Source organism: Cnephaeus nilssonii (genome assembly GCF_951640355.1).
Source record: "Cnephaeus nilssonii genome assembly, chromosome: 14".
NCBI classification, from domain to species: domain Eukaryota; kingdom Metazoa; phylum Chordata; class Mammalia; order Chiroptera; family Vespertilionidae; genus Cnephaeus; species Cnephaeus nilssonii.
This window is the reverse complement of record NC_137085.1, coordinates 49,866,590-49,885,435: the sequence shown is the minus strand read 5'-3', so window position 1 is coordinate 49,885,435 and position 18,846 is coordinate 49,866,590. Positions and strand designations below refer to the sequence as shown.

The 18,846-nt window shown below is 38.7% G+C and overlaps 1 protein-coding gene across 1 annotated transcript in view; it reads right to left on the bottom strand.

The window, feature by feature from the left end:
- Positions 1-31: 31 nt before the first annotated feature.
- Positions 32-18,846, bottom strand: part of UHRF2 (ubiquitin like with PHD and ring finger domains 2) — a 73,452-nt gene continuing 54,637 nt past the window's right edge. The window contains exons 11-16 of the mRNA XM_079790595.1: positions 16,016-16,178; positions 15,198-15,338; positions 12,743-12,839; positions 12,257-12,411; positions 5,184-5,282; positions 32-3,681 (exon numbers count right to left, since the gene is read on the bottom strand). Coding sequence (XP_079646721.1) covers positions 3,535-3,681; positions 5,184-5,282; positions 12,257-12,411; positions 12,743-12,839; positions 15,198-15,338; positions 16,016-16,178 — 802 coding nt within the window. The 3' untranslated portion in view covers positions 32-3,534. The remainder of the gene's footprint in view (positions 3,682-5,183; positions 5,283-12,256; positions 12,412-12,742; positions 12,840-15,197; positions 15,339-16,015; positions 16,179-18,846) is intronic.

Genomic DNA, 18,846 nt, shown 5'->3' with positions numbered 1-18,846 from the left:
CAACAGCCAAACTCCCCCCCAAACAGGGTGGAATCCCGGGCACCAGGAGTGATGTCAGGCATCCTAAAAAAATGCAATTTCCCGCCTCAACGATGCTGCCACTAGGAACCTGATCCTTTTTAAAAGACTGGCATAAAAAACGGGGAAAAAAAACTCACTCCCATTTAATACCTTTTATCCAACGTGAACTACACAGGAATATGAGTTTCTCAAAATAGAAGAACTAAATGCTTTTATTGGTTAAAAGAAGCTGCTTCAAATGCATTCCAAAAGACAATGAGGAAAATACTTTTCATGGAAGGAGACAGTCAGGTAGGAGACAGTCGGGTATAAACTTGCAAATAGCGAAGGAGTGAGTGTCAGATGTGATGCCAGCCACGTGGGGGAGGTATAGGGGAGGAGTGAGGTGAGTTAGCGATACTTCTGTGTTTTGTCAAAAAGAGAGCCTTTCACCTGGGACTCTCACCGAGTCTGCCACTCTGAGAAATGCTGTTAATCTGAAGCCTAATGCCAGGGAGCATGAGGCAGTTCTGGAGGAATGGCACAGTTAAGCAGGCTCAACACAGTCCTGAAACAATTTCATTATTTCCCAGAAACCAGTTTCATTTAAGAATGCAGCCCTGGTTGTTATAATTATGAAAATGAGAAAAGAGTCTCTGAAAGAAATAACGTGCCATATAACAACCATACAGGTATTTTTAGATGAAACTCAGTCACATTGCACATTAGTTCTCTTTCAAAGTGCCCAAACCTCATTTTCACAGGGCAAAAGGATGTAATAGAACTTAAAAATAAACAACACAGTGAAGCAGAGACGTAGTGGAAAGTAACACACAGTACTGAATTTAAATTCTAAGTCTGCTGCTGACTGCCTGTGACTTAGGGTGAGTAACTAACTCTGAAACCACTACCTTGTCTGTAAAATGGAGATAAAACCATTTACTTCACAGGTTTTGAGTAGTAAGTGAAATAATGTATGAAAAGATACTGGTAGCATTTCTTTTTTGAGAAACTGAGCAAGTGTGTGAAATATTGCCATCTCTGGTTCAAAGACATGAATATGATAGTGAAACATTCCTCTTTCCCCCATTAAAAAATAGCAACTAAATCCAGCTGGGGGGGCATCGACCTATGAACCAGGAAGTCACGGTTCGATTCCTAATCAGGGCACATGCCTCGTTTGTGGGCTCAATCCCCAGTGGGGGGCGCGCAGGAGGCAGCTGATCAATGATTCTCTCTCATCATTGATGTCTGTTTTTTAAAAAATGTTTTTGTTAATCCTTATCTGAGGATATTTTCCCATTGATTTTTTAAAAAGATTTTTTAAAAATATATCTTTATTGATTTTAGAGAGGAAGGGAGAGAAATATCAATGATGAGAATCATTGATCGGCTGCCTTCTACATGCCCTATGGGGATCGAACCAGCAACCCGGGCATGTGCCCTGACCGGGAATCGAACCGTGACCTCCTAGTTCATAGGCCAATGCTCAACCACTGTGCCACACAGGCTGGGCAGTGCTTAAGATTTCGTATTGTTACAGAATTTACCAGGCAACTGAAGAACACACAGGAGTACCGGAGGCACAGGAAAAACCCATTTATTTTCAGATGTTTCACATGTGCTAGTACAGGACTCAGGGGAGACAGTTTCTCTCCAAATCCTGAGCAAGCCAATATGGAGGAAGCTTTCCCTTTATACCCTTTGGTTTCTTTGTCCCCCAAATATGGGATGGGACTTACGGACCTTTCGCAGGCTTTGCAAAAAGCCCCGTGTGTTGGGGTGGGGGCCGTGAGACCACATCTAAAGGCCTGGCCTGGCGCCAGTGCTGATAACTCCGTCTGGGGGTTGAGTATTGTTCATGGTTTATGGCCTCTCTAAAATGGGGGTAGTACTTAGGTAAACAGGTCTTGCAGGACCAGATAATTAAAGAAGGAGCAGTGACTAGACTATAGGCTAACAAGAATGTGCATTAGGTTACTGGCACAGATTCAGATTGCTAGCCCCCCAAAATGTCCCATTTTCCCCATCAGTATTAGTTCTTGTTACTGAAAATCAAGAGCGAAAAATTGTGCAAGAATATCTATCAATACAACTAAAAAAGGACAAACATCACTGAGAATCATCTGAAATCTGGCTGAATGGTCATATGCATGTCAAGTACAGCGTAGGGAATATAGTCAATAATACTCTAATAACTATGTATAGTATCAGATTGGTAGTAGATTTATCGACGTGATCACTTAGTAAGTTATACCAGTGTAATGTCTAATCACTGGGTGTACACCTAAAAAGTAATATAATATTGTATGTTCATTATACATTTGTCCAAACCCATAGAATGTATAATACCAAGAGTGAACCCTAATGTAAACTGCGGACTTTGGGTAGGTTCATCAATTGTAACAAATGACTGCTCTGGTGGAGGATATAGATAATGGAGGAGGTTAGGGAGGGAGCAAGGGACATATGAAAAACTTCTGTACCTTCCTCTCAATTTTACTGTGAACCTAAAACTACTACAAAAAAATAAAATCTCTTAAAAAAAAAAAAAAAACCTGTATCAATAAAAACGTACAATGAAATACTCTGGAAATGACTGATTCTTAAATGCATGTACTACAAGCCAGACAAATGTAAAACAGTGAAGCAAGATGAGCTATTTTGCTGGTCATAAAATATTTATTAAGGTATACTTTAGGGAGCAGTGAATATAAAATTTAGGATCACAATATGAAGCAATTTCAGCCCTCTCAAAAGTCAGCCCAGTCCTCAATGCTCTGCAGATGTAAAACCACTGGTGAGACTCAATAAAAGCAGTTTGACTAGTACAGAAGACGCTTTTCATAAACAGTTACAATCAGAGCATCCAAATACTTCTTTTAAGTGCAAAACCACACATTACAATGCAGCAACAATGCATTCATATTGTTCTCATTAGTCATTAGTAGTCAACTTGCATAAAACACCAGAAAAAAGCACAATGGAGCTCACAAAATGGGCTAAAAAATGAACCTGTTCTTGTAAAACACACATTGTAATGGAAGATATTAAAAATGTATTTTGCACACTACAGAAGCTGCGTTCATTCCAACGATCTCAAGTGTCATTTCCTTTTCTGTAAAATCAAATTACATGAACCAGGCACAACTAATATCTGGGAGGCAGTGTGTAGCTAAAATTTCATTTAACTAATTATTCAATGATTTAAAAATCCCCATAAATCTTTTCTGTCCTGAGGTAGTTGCAAAATAAATCATAACTTGGATATCAACTAGAGCTGAGGCTTCAACTTCTACTCATTACAACTAGTTGTTACTGACAGGAACTACCTTTTGATATTTAAAAGACAGTTGAGAAATGGGCCTCTTACTACACACACAAGATGATGGCTATGTAGGAAAAGAGGATTAGCTGCTTCAGAACATGAGAGATATGGTCCAACATTGCTTCCACCCCTACCCACCCCCAACCACTTTAGATTCTTTATTGTCCAAAAAAATCACCAGGAGCAACACAGTGGAAGTAGACAGATCATCGTCCTTTGCTGTAGCCAGGGAAGAAAAGGTCAAGTAGAGTCTGCAGAATCTCATTGGGAATCATGATGTAATCCTGGCCAAGATCATGCCGGCAAGCAGGGCAGGAGAAAACTTGAGCCTTAAAGGAACGCTGTAAACAATCCTAAGGTAAAACACAGCAAAACAAAAACCCAAAAAATACATCCAGTTTCATCTGGTAAAGCATGTAGAAAAGGACTCAACAATTTATGCTTTTAAATAAGAACTAGAAACTTACTGTTTAACAACAAGAAAAACATAAAAGATGAAAAATGATTAAAGGCCTGAATCTATCCTATGAACACTAGTCTATAGACATGGCTTTGGCTCTACCTCTAGCACAGCAATTTTCAACTTCCTTTTTTATCTCATGGCACACATAAAATAATTACTAAAATTCTGCAGCATACCAAAAAATCTACTTTTTGCCGATATGACAAAAAAAAAAAAAAAAAAGGGCATATTTTTTATTGATTTGTGGGGGTGGGGAGGTAAGAGTTAAGTACCTACCCTTATTGCTCCAAAGAGACTTTTTAAAAAATCAGGTACCTAAACTTGTCTAGAAGGAATTCTGGCACCAAGAATTAACCAACCAGACACAACCTTATTATGCACGTGACCAATAAGATGCAAACTCTATTATTTATGGTTTGAGACAGGGCATTCACACTGGATGGCTATTGTTGTATTGGCTGTTATTTTTATTTTATTTTAGCTGTTGTCATTTTTTTTGACAATCTAAGAAAAAAAGAGGCCACTGCCCCTGACCAAATAGGTATTTGCACGTTTTAAAAATTCTTGCAGCACACCAATTGAAATCACTGTGAGAGTTCAGGTAAATGATTCAACTTTTGTATGCTTTAATTTCCTCATCCAGTAAAATGAGGGTGTTAAAGATTATGGTTCTCACTAGTCTCATCTTCTAGGTTGGATTTTAACCCTGTTCTTTTCTGATAGAGCACTAAAGAAAAAAAACCCTCAAGATTCCCCTGCTTAGAACTAATCACTTAACTTATAATGTAATGTGTCTTCCAAAAAGATTTTTAAAAGAACTAAATCTATTACAGAGTAAACCAGCTCAAGGTCAAGGACAAACTTATATGTGGAAGGTTTATTTCTATTTTACAAAAGAAATTCAAGTTCGGAACTTAGGTCAGGGCACACAACCACCAAGCAGTAGAGCACGATTCCAACCTTGTTTTTACTATAGCTCAAATTTTCCTTTCACAACACAATATTCAACTCCTCTGGGCATGCTGCCAGATAGAATCTGTTTTAGATCTCCTTACATACTTGCAACTATTTAAGTTTGCACTAAACTATACGAAACATATAAAAGGTGTAAGAAAAAAACGCAATGACACCTATTTCTCTTCTCCATTTCAACCCCTTCCTAACAATGCCAAACATGATAGAATACCTCAACTACATATATTTGATTTACTATTACTATCTAATTAAAACGCGCACTTACCACTAAGATATAATTAAGTGCTTCTGAATTGGCAAGGTTCTATGACTATTTTGTTTTATGGAAAAATGCTTCTTCACATGGTAAAAAACAGTTTTGGAGGTTAGTGTGCCTTCTGGCCTAATAAGGGAAAATGGGAAAGAAATTCTACTTACTTTACAGACATTGTGGAGGCAATCTGTTGTTACAGGCTGGTAAACTAGCTCCTGGCAGCAGACACACATAAAGGATTGTTCCAATTTTTTCAGAAAATTCTAGATGGTATCCAAAAGGAAGAACAAATAGGTTAGCATTTCATAACATATTAATAAAATTCAAAATGATTTTTTAAAGTGTCTTGGTTACATTGAATGGTTTTAATTAAGAAAAAAATCAAGTAGTGATTGCAATGATTAGCAAACATGTCATAGAAACGGGAAAAACCCACTTCTTAAGATATACACATTAGTTTTAACAATCTCAGGATTGGGTTGGAAAGATTGCAAAGTCAAACATGTAACACTAAAATATAAATGCCGCCCACCCAAACCTCACGTTTCAGAGATTATTTTTCACTGTTAAAAAATATTATGGCTCATGGGCACAGACAACAGTGTGGTGATTGCGCGGATGGGAAGCTGGGGGTGGTGGAGGTAGAAGAGGGTGTATGGGGGATAAATGGCAATGTAAAAAAACAACACAACAAAATAAAATAAAGAAAAAAAAAATCACGAACAGCTTGTCTCAAGTTCATTATATACATTTTCCAAAAAGCTATATGGTATTTCAGTATGTAAAAATGCATTATTTATTCAATCTTTTGCTATAAAACTTGAATATTTATATAAGCTTAAAAAAAAAAAAAGAGCAGTGAGTAATAATACTCTATAATATCTAAGACCCCAAAGAATCAACATATTTTCCTAGGACTATTTTCTGTAATATTTTGTCTCAACCCCAAAGTCCCATATTTCCCTCACGCTAATGTTTACTCAAATTGGGACTAAATTAATAAAAGAGCAAGAGAAAGCAAATGCAATCCAATGGGTGTTCTATACTTTTCAAACCATTACCTGTTCCATTCTGCCCAAACTTTTTGTTTCTTTTAAACTAGGATAAGCAGTTTTTTGAATAGTCAACAAGGATAATTCTCCATTCAGTTATTTTTAGAATATTTTACATTCTTGTAATAGAAAAGTAATATTTACAAGAATTTCAAGTAAAAATAAAAAATCAAAGATCCCAAAGTGTAAGACAAATACCATATAATCTCACTTATATGTAGAATCTAAAAAAACAAACAAACAAACAAACCTAACCTCATAAATGTAGAGGACAAATTAGTGGCTGCCAGGGGTGAGGTTGGGGGTTAAGTTAAATGGGTGAAGAGAGTCAAAAGGTAAAAACTTCTAGTTATAAAATAAACTAGAGGCCTGCTGCACGAAATTCGTGCACGGGGTGTGAGGGTGTCCCTCAGCCCCGCCTGCACTCTCTCCAATCTGGGACCCCTTGAGGGATGTCCGACTGCCCGTTTAGGCCCGATTCCACCTAAACGGGAAGTCGGACATCCCTCTCACAATCCAGGACACTTCTGGCTCCCAACTGCTCGCCTGCCTGCCTTCCTGATTGCCCCTAACCGCTTCTGCCTGCCAGCCTGATCACCCCTTAACCACTCCCCTACCAGCCTGATTGATGCCTAACTGCTCCCCTGCCAGCCTGTTTGCCGCTAACTGCCCTCCCCTGCCAACCTGTTTGCTGCTAACTGCCCTCCCCTGCAGGCCTGGGTCCCCCACAACTTCCCTCCTCTGCCAGCCTGGTCCCTCCCAACTGCCCTCCCCTGCTGGCCATCTTGTGTCCACATGGGAGCAGGATCTTTGACCCCATGGGGGCAGCCATCTTGTGTGTTGGAGTGATGATCAATCTGCGTATTACTCTTATTAGATAGGATAGAGGCCTGGTGCATAGGTGGAGACAACTGGTTTGCCCTGAAGGGTGGCCCGGATCAGGGTGGGGGTTCCCTTGGGGCGTGGGGCGGCCTGGGCGAGGGGCCTGTGGTGGTTTGCAAGCCGGCCATGCCCCCTGGCAACCCAAGCGGAGACCCTGGTATCTGGATTTATCTTCTACAATTGAAACTTTGTAGCCTGGAGTGGAGCCAAGCCTTCTGCTCGCTTCATGGCAGCAGCCATTTATGTTGGGATTTATTTATTTTCCATAATTGAGACTTTGTAGCCTGGAGTGGAGGCCTAGGCTGGCCAGGGTGTGAGGAAAGCTTGGCTTCCTCCATCGCCGGGGGCAACCCTAGCCTCCTGCTCTTCCAGCTCCGTGGCTGCCGCCATTTCTGTTGGGATTTGTTTACCTTCTATAATTGAAACTTTGTAGTATTGAGTGGAAGCCTAGGCCAGCAAGGGCAGGCAGAAAGCTTGGCTTCCTCCATTGCCGGGGAAAACCAAGCCTCCCTCCTGCTCTCTGTGGCCTCCCTCCTGCTCCTGACTGGCTTGTGGGCGTAGCTTATGGGTGTAGGGGAGGTATGGTCAATTTGCATAGCACTCTTTTATTAGATAGGCTAACTCCTGGTGATAGTGACTATCTACACCAATAAAAGAAATATGCAAATTGACTGTACCTCTGCGACACCCACCAGCCAATCAGGAGTGAGCATGCAAACGAACCCAACAAAGATGGCAGGTTAATTTGCATACGTAGGCATGGAGCGGCCAGGTGGGGTGGGGCGCCTGCTATGAGGGGGAGGAGGGAGCTACAGGAGCGGCGCTCCAGGAGCGAGGACTTGCAGGCTCCCGGCTATAAATTTAGTACCAGGTTCCCTTTCTCTCCCTGACAAATGCCTTTTTTAAAACACTGATATTTCCCTGGTACCTCCAGGGTGCCTATAATATGTACTAGAGGTATTTTGAATTTATACAATGTGCTAGGCACTCATTTACATAGCAGTGATAAAAAGGTCAATTCTCTATGCTCACAAAACTTTATATTCTTTTAGGAGAGCAAAATAAATAAATAAATGAAATTTCCGATAGTAATAACTGAGGAAATAAAGCAAATTAAAGCAACAGAGTAAAGGGTGGCTACTTTAGAAAGGGTAGTCAGCGAAGGCCTTTCTGAGGAGTGTAATACTATTATTACAGGATATGAAGGAGTGAGCCACAGGAAGATATAGAGGAGAATTTCAGTGTGTAAAGGTCTAGTAGCTAGAATGGGCTGAGTGTGTTAAATAACAGACATCAGTGTAGCCAAAGCAAGTTGGGCCTGAGAGAGCAGCAAGAGGAGACTGCAGAGGTAGGTAGGGATGAAAGATCATGTAGGGCTTCGGAAAAGTGTTTGGATATAAATGTATATATTATATGTATGTACATTTATTTAAAAGTCACCACGGCCAACACCTGATTTTTCCAGCTTAATAAATGTGTTTCTGGATTATCAGAGAAGAAAATGGGCATGCAACCTGCCCAGGGCAATCTATAACAGTACATAAATGTCCAAAGTAATCACTAGAAGCTACATTGCAATCATCTGACCCACGCAAGTAAGATCCTACCACAAGAAGGCAGAATTATATTTTTTTGGGGGGGAGGGGAGAGAATCTTGTTTAAGAACTATCGATTGATGACTTGATTTCATATGAAAGCTACATTGAAAGATGGTCCAAGAGGTAGGGTTAATTAAATATACAGGGCCTTTTCTGACTTCTTCCAAGTCCTTTTTGACAGGTTTCTTGAGCTTGCCCCTATTTTGAATCAGGATGGAGCAATTCAGAACATGGAAATAAGGGCTTGCAGCAAGGAGCCATGGTGGACTGTGCCTAAAATTTTTACCTTTCATTGGTATTTTACATGGGAGAGGAGCAGGAGGACCGCACCTTTGTCTGCCCTTGAGATGCACAACCACAGGCCATACACATGTCACTATAGTCAGACCACCCCAGGCCAGGCAGTGGCTGTTCCTCATGACCTGGAGCATGGAGACTGGGGACCCTGACCAAAATGAGATGCTGCGGGGCGTCCAAAGACAACCGCTGATGGAGGATGACCTGGCAGCGGCCCCCATCATTCAGCTGCATCCCATGGCCTTGACTTTGTTAGTCAGGATGGGCAGTCCTGTCCATCCTATGCTTTCTCAGTTTTACTTAGCTATTGGTGAGGAAGATGTTGACTAAAGTTTGAATTTGTAGCTAATCCTGTCTCAGGCTTTCTAAGCATATATTTGAGACATGTCTCCTAAATGCGAGAAAGTGTTCTTTGGGCAAAGATATCCAATAAAATAAGAGACTCAATTTGCAAAAGAGAAAAAAATTAAAAAGAGGATGAAAAGTATATTTGATTTGTGCATCCTTGCCAAGTCTCATAGGATTCAACCACTTTGATAACTGTTGTTGGTAACAGGATATACACAGAGCTCAATCACTTTACTTCTGTTTTCCAAATACGTAAGCTGCATTCTACCAAGGATAACCCAACATACTGCATTTTTAGGGCAAAGGAAATGATGACTCCAAAGGATATTTATCAAACCTTTCCCATTTCTAAAAGTTTAAAAATTATATTGGGAAGATTCTTCCTTAGTATAATAATGATGACTATCTCTGAAACAAAAGCAACACAAAAACTCTTATGAGAGTTCCCTTTAAATATAGGTAGAAAGCACATACAGATTGGCCGTGGTGGTTCAGTGGTTGAGTGTCAACTTATGAACCAGGAAATTCTTGGTCAGGGCACATGCACGGATTGGGGCTCAATCCCCAATCATGCAGGAGGCAGCTGATAAATGATTCTCTCTCATCACTGATGTTGCTATCTCTCTCTCCCTCTGCCATTCCTCTCTAAAATCAATAAAAAAATAAGAAAGCACATATATTCATTAATCCCATTTTAGACACATGAGAAAATCTGGCTAATGCAGAGAGAAATAAAATAAATATTGGAAAGAAATTACTAAAAGATTATAAGATGGAATTTCATGAGAGGATACTAGAGGTCACCAACAATAGCTTCAGATCACAATACTTGTGGAGGGGAAACAAAAAGAAAAGTAACTATATTACACATAACAAGGGGTTAATGTTTAATAAAATAGAAGATTTGAATTTATAAGTAAAATTTAAGACAATAAAAACAAGTGAGCAAGCAAGAAATGAATAGACAATTCATATTTGAAATCTTTGAGGATCTGGTAAGAAAGCTTTGTTTGCAAAACACAGCTTAATACAAAAAATCTACATATCAGTTAACTTTGTCATTCCTTTTGTAACTTTAAAATTTTATGATTACCCACCCCAAAAAATCTAAAACATGAAGTATTTATTTACCCTTAGGTTGAACACATAGGCATTAAAAAATTGTGCTGAATTGCTTAAGACTTATGCTATTTGGTAACTTTGAACTATATAACAAAAACTTTCCTGATGAATTTTAGATTAAGTTGAGTATGTTCCAAAATCGAAAATTCTTCCCATGAACCTCAACATAAATTATCAAGTTCAGGCACAGAGAAGTAAAAAAATCAGTATCAAAGGTATCTAAAATAAATTTAAAAGCATGTAAGTACTGCCTCAGATTGTTTCTGAAAGCTGGAGGCACTGGATGAAAAGATTAAAGGATCAAGTTTTGACTGACTTCTAAAAATGATACTTCAGCCTTAGCTGGTTTGGCTCAGTGGATAGAGCATTGGCTTGAGGACTGAAGGGTCCTGGGTTCGATTCCAGTCAAGGGCACATGCCAGGCATTGCGGGCTCAATCCCCAATAGGGGGCGTGCAGGAGGCAGCCGATCCACGAGTCTCACTCATCACTGATGTTTCTATCTCTCTCTCCCTCTCCCTTCCTCTCTGAGATCACTATATATATGTATATATGTATATATACTAAAAATGATACTTCATAGGGAAATTTTCCATCATTTGTTAATGTTAGGACATTATTTTAAAAATCTTATAATGACTATGTATGGTGACAGATGATTACTAGACTTAACTTGGTGACCATTTCCATCCATATATATAAAAAGGCAGTGACCGTGATGACAGAAACGACCATTTGACCGGTCACCATGCAGTACTAGCATAAATGCATAGACACAGGTAAAGTCTATGAGTGAACTAAGAATGAACAAGATAAATGCTTGCCTTCAAGGAGCTCGCACTGTAAGGTTAGGTCAGGGATGAGAATTCAAAATTGCCACCAGCACAGACCTCAGGTGCCGCTTCTCAGATCGGCCAGAGACACACCCGGTAGCAGACTGGGGGCATGACTGAAGGCCTGGCGCTGACATGAAGGCAGGCCATTCTGGATTTCCAAGAGGAGCTAATGGCTGCCTAGGAGGCAGAGCTTTTGACGCTGACTGGCACAGAAACTGACCAATCAGAACCAAATCTGTGTGAACTGCGAGGAGCCAATGGCTGCCTAAGAGGTGGAGCTTTTGATGCTGACTGGCATAGAAACTGACCAATCAGAACCTAATCTGGGTGAACAGCAAAGGCAGAACCTAAGGTGGGGGCTGAGGAAGGGTTTTAAGGGCAACAGCTGTTTGGTATAAGGTGTAAGAAAGCAGTTCAATTTTTTAGTAACCGGTTTGGCAGTATAGTGCATATGGCTATCAGCCCAGATATAGGGGGTTATGTATTTTTGTCCGCCAAGAGCATCTCCTCCTGCTGAAATAGGCTCCCCGCTCCCCCATTTAAGCAATCCTATCCTATATAATCTATCTATACTAATAAAAGGGTAATATGCTAATTAGACCGGGTCGAATGGCCATCTTCCAGACATCCGACTTCCTTCTGGATAAAGCCATGGTGGTGGGGGCAGAGGCAGTTAGGGGCAGGGGAGGGCAGTTAGGGGCGAGATCACACTGGCAGGGGAGGGCAGTTGGGGGCGAGATCACGCTGGCAGGGGAGGGCAGTTGGGGGCGAGATCAGGCCAGCAGGGGAGGGCAGTTGGGGGCATTAGGCAGGCAGGCAGGTGAATGGTTAGGAGCCAGTGGTCCTGGATTGCAAGAGGGATGTACGACTGCTGGTTTAGGCCCGATCCCACAGGGGTTCCGGATTGGAGAGGGTGCAGGCTGGGCTGAGGATAACCGTGCACGAATTTTGTGCACTAGGCCTCTAGTAAAGAATATAAATGTCTAATCACTATGTTGTACACCTGACACTAATATAATATTATATGTCAACTATACTTAAAAATAAAGTTGAAAAATAAATTAAAGGCATGTAATTATAATTTTTAAAGAATCTTTACATACTGGTCCTTCCACAAGATGTGCAAGCACTTCATCCCATAGCTTCTGGTTTTGATGATCTTCTCTGATTAGATGCTGTTGTTCAGGGGTTAGTTGGAAAGCCTCAACTGCTTCTGCTGAATCTGCTTTGTACACCTTGGAGGCACTTTCACAAGCATCTAGATTAATTTAAAAATATATCAGTAGATTTATAAGTGGTTCTAAGCAGAACTATGAAACATTAGTGAACTGGCACCAGTAAAGTTTAGCACAAAGATAACCTGCATAAAGCAGCATCTAACTTCCTCTGGAGTGTAGAATACTATATTTGCTGCTGTTTTGGTTGTGACACTACCAAAATATAATAAAAGTACCCCCTCCTCCACTGCCCTGCACCACCCCTCTTCACTTTGCTTTTAATTTCTTACAAGTTTCTCAATTTAGTCTCTTAATGTTTCTCTTTATTGGAAATTATATTATTAGGATCTATTTTCTGTAATCATTACCTACCATCATCTGGAACTGGCCTTTTTGAGGTTTCCCCTGCCTTCTTTGACTGTCCTTTAGTCTTCTTCCCTTCCTTATCCGAAGGGTAACCTACTGGATACTGATGGGGGGAAAAAGTACAATGTAGATTTAAGCTTCACAGAGAAGGGGAATTCTAGGTCCTGGTGAGAAATTTAAGAAGGGAGAGAGGAATCTGTACTTTCCCTAACTGAACAACTTTATATAAAGGAAATAGACATTTAAAAGAAATAAAATTAAAGAACAAAAGAATATTAAAATCCCAAATTCAGTGTAAAACCATGTAGTTTTGATTGTTAAGAAGTTCCATTTGATAATACAGTGGTCTTATTTTCAGATCCGAAACAGGAGAGAGAAGTTTACAGGAGGTGTGACTAGGTGGCTTGAAAATTTTGAAGAAGAAAGGAAAGTGGAATCTTGATATGGAGATATGTGAAGATCAACCGCAGAGCACAATAGATGGTACTCACATAGATGGGATTACACTAAATTGTGGGGCCAATCTAAAAAACAAAACAAAACAAAAACCCACCAAAACATTAAGGGCCAAAATTCTTCTCTCTCAAAATTAGGGGAAGGGGGAATAAAAGCTTTTAGAAGACTTCATATCACTAAATCATTGAATTCTTTATCAGCCAAAGATCAAACTTTAAGAAATAAATTCTACCTATTATGCTTGTATTTTACTAGCTATATTTTTTGTTTGTTTGTGATACGCTTTGTGATAACACTCATTTTTAAAGCTCAATATGTTTCAAGCCTCATCAATGATACATTAACTCATCACAGTAGACAGGCTTATATCACAGTTTCATGTCTAAACTATTTAGAACATTCTTTGATGAACAATGGATCTGAGAAAGTCTTTTAAAAATACAAAAGATTTTTTAAAATATCAGTTACAAAAAGAACTAGAGTTGACCCTTGAACAGCCCAGGTTTAGTTTGTGTGGGGGCCCACTTATATGTAAATTCTTTTCAATAAATATATTGGAAAATTTTTTGGAGATTTTATTACACGAATTGTTATATCTCTAAATAGATATAAATTTCTTTTTCACATTATCTTTTTATGTTTCATCTCTACTGTTAGTAACACATATTGTCTTGTATCATGTAAGACAATACTGATGTAGGTACTGACAGATAATTCATCTTATAAACAGATGATGTAAACGCATAGTATCATTAAATATAGTATTGTAAATGTATTTTCTCTTCTTAGATTTTTCTTAATAACATTTTCTTTTTTCTAGTTTACTCTATTGTATGAATATAGTATACTAGAGGCCCGAGCATGAAAGTCATGCAAGGGGCTCGGCCCTCGCAGCCCTGGCTTCATCCAGACAGTCATTCGGCTGTTTGGCCGTCTGGTCTAATTAGCATATTATGCTTTTATTATTATAGATAATATATATAACAAACAAAAAATGTGCTAATAGTCTATGTTATCAGCAAGGCTTCTAGACAACAGTAGGTTATTAGTACTAAGATTTTGTGGAATCAAATGTTACACATGGCTTTTTGACTGCGCAGCGTTCGATGCCCCTAACCCTTATGTTGTTCAAGGGTCAACTGTATTTTAGCAGTTACTTTAGCAGCTGATGAGTCTCATTTAAACAATCAATTCTATGATTTTAATAAGAAAACAAAAACAGATACAGACTTGCACTAAAAGACACACACTCACCTGCCTGGGTGGTCAGACACTTGCCCCATAGTTCAGCCCCTACACATGCAGTGTGGGCAGAGCCAGGGAAAATGATAAAGCTGGTAGTCTTTACAGAAAGCACAACAATGGGGAATGATGGCGGATGAACTCAAACCATGCTCTGAAGTCAGTGTCAGGGACAAAGTCTAGGCAGTGCAGGGGGAATGTAGCCATATTATTCACTATGCACACAAAACCAACCAAGTCTTATATGAGTTAACAGCTGACATGGGCAAAGGGGAAAAAAAGGCATAACACTAAAGGTGGTGACAGGGCAGGGAAGCAGCTTTGAGGGGGAAGAGAGAAAAGGGGTGAGGAAAAGTGAGAAGGGTAGGAAGCAGACCACTCTAACAAGCCACCTCCCCCCTTCCCTTACCAGACACACCCCCTTATGCCATGTAGGATACACATCCCTTCTCAAGGCTTCCTATACCTAAAGTTTATGTATCCCTTTCCCTCATACTTCAAGTCAATTACATATTGAGTTGGAAATACTTTACTTTTCATTGACCAGCCCAACTTTTCCCAAGCACAGTTCTTGGTCTGAGGGCAGTTTGAATCTAGGATGCTACCTTTTATTGCTTTTCCTTTTGTATACTTGCATGATCTCATTCTTACACCTTACCATCCACTGGTCAACTGCTGTGGGTTATATCCAGTGTTAAGGTATGTCGATAGTAGGGTTACATTTTTATGACTATACAAGTAGCCTAGACAAATGTAACCTAACCTGTAAACGCAGGCATAATCTCCTTGACCGTTCTATTCCTTCTGAGGTCCAAGGAGCAGGTTCATCATCATCTCTTCTTAAAAGATAACGCCAAACCAAGAATCCATGGCTTGTTGATTTCTCTGGCCAGTATTTCACCACCTAAATCATAATATTTCAGTACTAGTTTGAGATTTAAAGTGTAAACTTATTCATAATGTCATCCTATTAGTGGTTTAAACTAGCCAAAACTAAATGCAACTTCAAAAGGTACTTCTTTTGCTGTAGTAGCAAATTAAGAATATTCAAATTATTATTTTGACCTTATTTCTTATTAAGATAGTTCCTATATAAGTATAGATTGCTATAAATTTGAAATACTAACAAGATTATGCTCATTAATAGAGTTTTGCATAACAGTAAATAGAAATGGTGACAGTAAATGCCTCTATTTTTTAAACAAAGAATACAACCTATTTAGAAATTTTAATGTGCTGCTTGAAAATCAATTACAATTAAACTCATTCCAAAAGCTACATAAGAATCAAGATCTACAATGGCCAAGTTATTTAAATGGTTTTATCATAGAGAATATACTTATAAAAAGCTTAACCCCAAATATAGCTTTGCCCTTATGATCTTGAAATTAGTATTAAAAGAAAAGTATCAAAATGAAGGTCACTTTGTGTATCTGCTATATATCCAGAAAAAGTAGAAATATCAACTAAGATAGTGTACTGTTTCCTCCAGCCCACCCACAGTAGAGTAGTTCCCTGTGGTAACCCTGTCCTAAAAGCCCAGGAAGAATGACTAACAAGAGGTCATGCCAGATAGAGCACCTTATAAATGCCATCATATCTGTTGCCTTCTTCAGGAGCATATTTGCTGATCTTCCTCCCTTTAAAACTGCGTATCACTCTGACTGGCTTACCAGCTCTCCAATTCCGAGATTCTGCTCCAACTTTATCATCCAATGGAGCATCACAGTTTAGGGCCAATGCCCTAAAAAATAAAGCAAAGTCTTTATACCAAGTAATCTTTCTCCAAGTATATAATCACATCAGTAGCTCAATTAAAAGGTGAATTATGCCTTACCTGATGGTTAAGATTCTATGATTCTTTCCATATTATTCCAGATAATAGGATTATGCTTTCCCCCACCAGCAGAGAAGACAAATCAGTTTTCTGATGTCATCCCCAAGCCAGGGGATTGGTTCTCAGATAGCCTGTAGGGTTCTTCTGAAAGTAATAACATCTGTGCCACGTATAATAGAAAACAACTAGAAATACATGGAATTTTCTTTAAATAACGTTTGTTGAGGGAAGGGAAAAGTTGGAAAACTAAAGCAAGTGATTGTTGTAATAGTTATTTTTGATATGGGAGTGAAGTAAATCGCTGGAATAATGTAGAAAGAAACCCAGAAAAATACATTTGTCAGCAATGTACAAATGACCTCTCTAGGTCCACTTTCCAGATATCAAAGATTCCTTAAAGTTTAGAAAATATTAAGAACGAATTCAATATGAGAATATCCTTTAAAAACCTCCAGTAAAAAGATAAAACTGAAGCATTCAAATGTCTGTGGTAAGTCATGATAATAAAGACTTCTGGCGGCTCAAGATCAGTGCATTTTACTGATGACAAATGAACAAGCAGGAACACTAAGCTGGAAGCAGCACCTGATTTAGCTTAAGCTTCCCAAAGTGTGTGTACTCAGTAATAATTAATCAGTAAGGTTACTAGATGTTAGAGCTTTCTTGGGAGAACTTAATCCTGCCAAAAAAAGACCAAACTAGAATCTATGTAAAATTAGTATTTTTTTCTCTAAGACACCTACTTCCTAACTTAGGTGAAAAGAAACCACTGAGAACACATCAGGTCAAAAATACATACACATAGCCTGACTGATGTGGCTCAGTGGTTGAGCATCAACCTATAAACTAGGAAGTCACGCATGATTCAATTCCCAGGCGAGGCACACGCCCAGGCTGTGGGTTCTCTCTCATTATTAATGTCTCTATATCTCTCTCCTTCCCCTTTCTGAAATCAATATATTAAATAAATAAATAAATAAATAAATAAATAAATATAAAAAAATACACATACAATCTGGTGATACAAAATACTTGTTCAGGGTATAGTTCTCTTTATTCAGGCTCAAAAAATAGTAGACAATCTACTAAAATACCTTTTTTTTTAAAATGTATCTTTATTGTTGAAAGTATTACAGATGTCCCCTTTGTTTTTTTCCTACTAAAATATATCTTGATTAAAAAAAAAAAACTAAAACAATATTTTGATCATAGTTATATTGTTAAAGTAAATGACCTTAAGAAAGTGTTTCTTAAACAAACAAAAACCACTTTTATAGATATGGCCAAAGAGTTAAAGCTTATTATCATTTTTATCTCAAAGGGAGACACATTTCCTCTGGGAGGTAGAGGAAAACACAGCCAATGACTAGTATTACATCTTTATGGGCTATCTATCTCAATACATACTTCATCTTCTTAAAGAGCTAACATAAAGATAACTACTATCTTCATGTTAATGAGTGCAATGCTTTGGTGCTCACAGGTTCCTTCAGTCATAATGACTGCCACCACTAGCTGGCATTAACTCACTTCTAGCTTCACATAAGTACCGGGCTGTACAAGTATGTGAGAAGAGTCCAAGACGATGAAACTAGCTGAAACAAGGCTCTTCCACTACTCTATCCACAGCTCAATTGGTTGTCTCTAACTGACCTGACAAAGGATGGCCTGGTTACCTTGCTATCCCTATCCTTTCAGTTTCATAAAGAGCAAGAGTTTAGAAGAAATAGGAACAAACTTCTGAAAAGCAAAAAACAGGTATCAAACTGGATACTAGTCAGAAAAGAGTATACTGTAAGTCAGAGCTAAGGGCCTTTCACCTAGTTTTCACGCTCACAAATCATACAGGTACCTTTGCCTAAGAGGTCTTTACAATGAATCACAAGGCGAACTCAGAGCTTAATGTATAAATTAACTGAATGGATATTTGAGTCTCTACGACATATCAATCCTAAAGTGTTTTGAGTTAATAATTTTCACTACCTTCCTTTTAAAACATTTTTACTACTTGTCAATAATTTTGTAACAAGATTATAAACATGGTAAACGGTATACTTATTAGATTCTTCAAAAGCTTAAAAGAATCTACTGTGTATATTTCAAGTGCAGCTAGTTATGAAAGAAGTCTCATTCAAACAAAATAATCTATTATTACAGGGAAAAATATAATTTTCAGATCTGACAACCTGGAATAGCCTTTTTCAAATTTGAGATACATTTTAATTGACAAAAACACATCAAATCTAACTACTTGTAAGACCACTCCCTCTAAAGAGCTGCTGTATTGCTATAAGAAGACTAGCTAGGGACTGGACTCCTGCCTCAGGAATGTTTCACCAGCAAATCTGGTCTGTCTCCTCTGCTGGTTCAGTAAAATAATCCTACTGCCAGAAATAATATAGAAGGAAGACATAAAAACAGAATCTATATAACTTGGTATGCAACAAAGTCTTGAAATCATACTGGTATATTCTTTACTTCACACAGTAATCAGAAATTATGGGTACACTATATAAAACCGAGTAATTTAGACTCAAGAAAGTGAAAAATACTCACTTTTACTCAACCACCCACA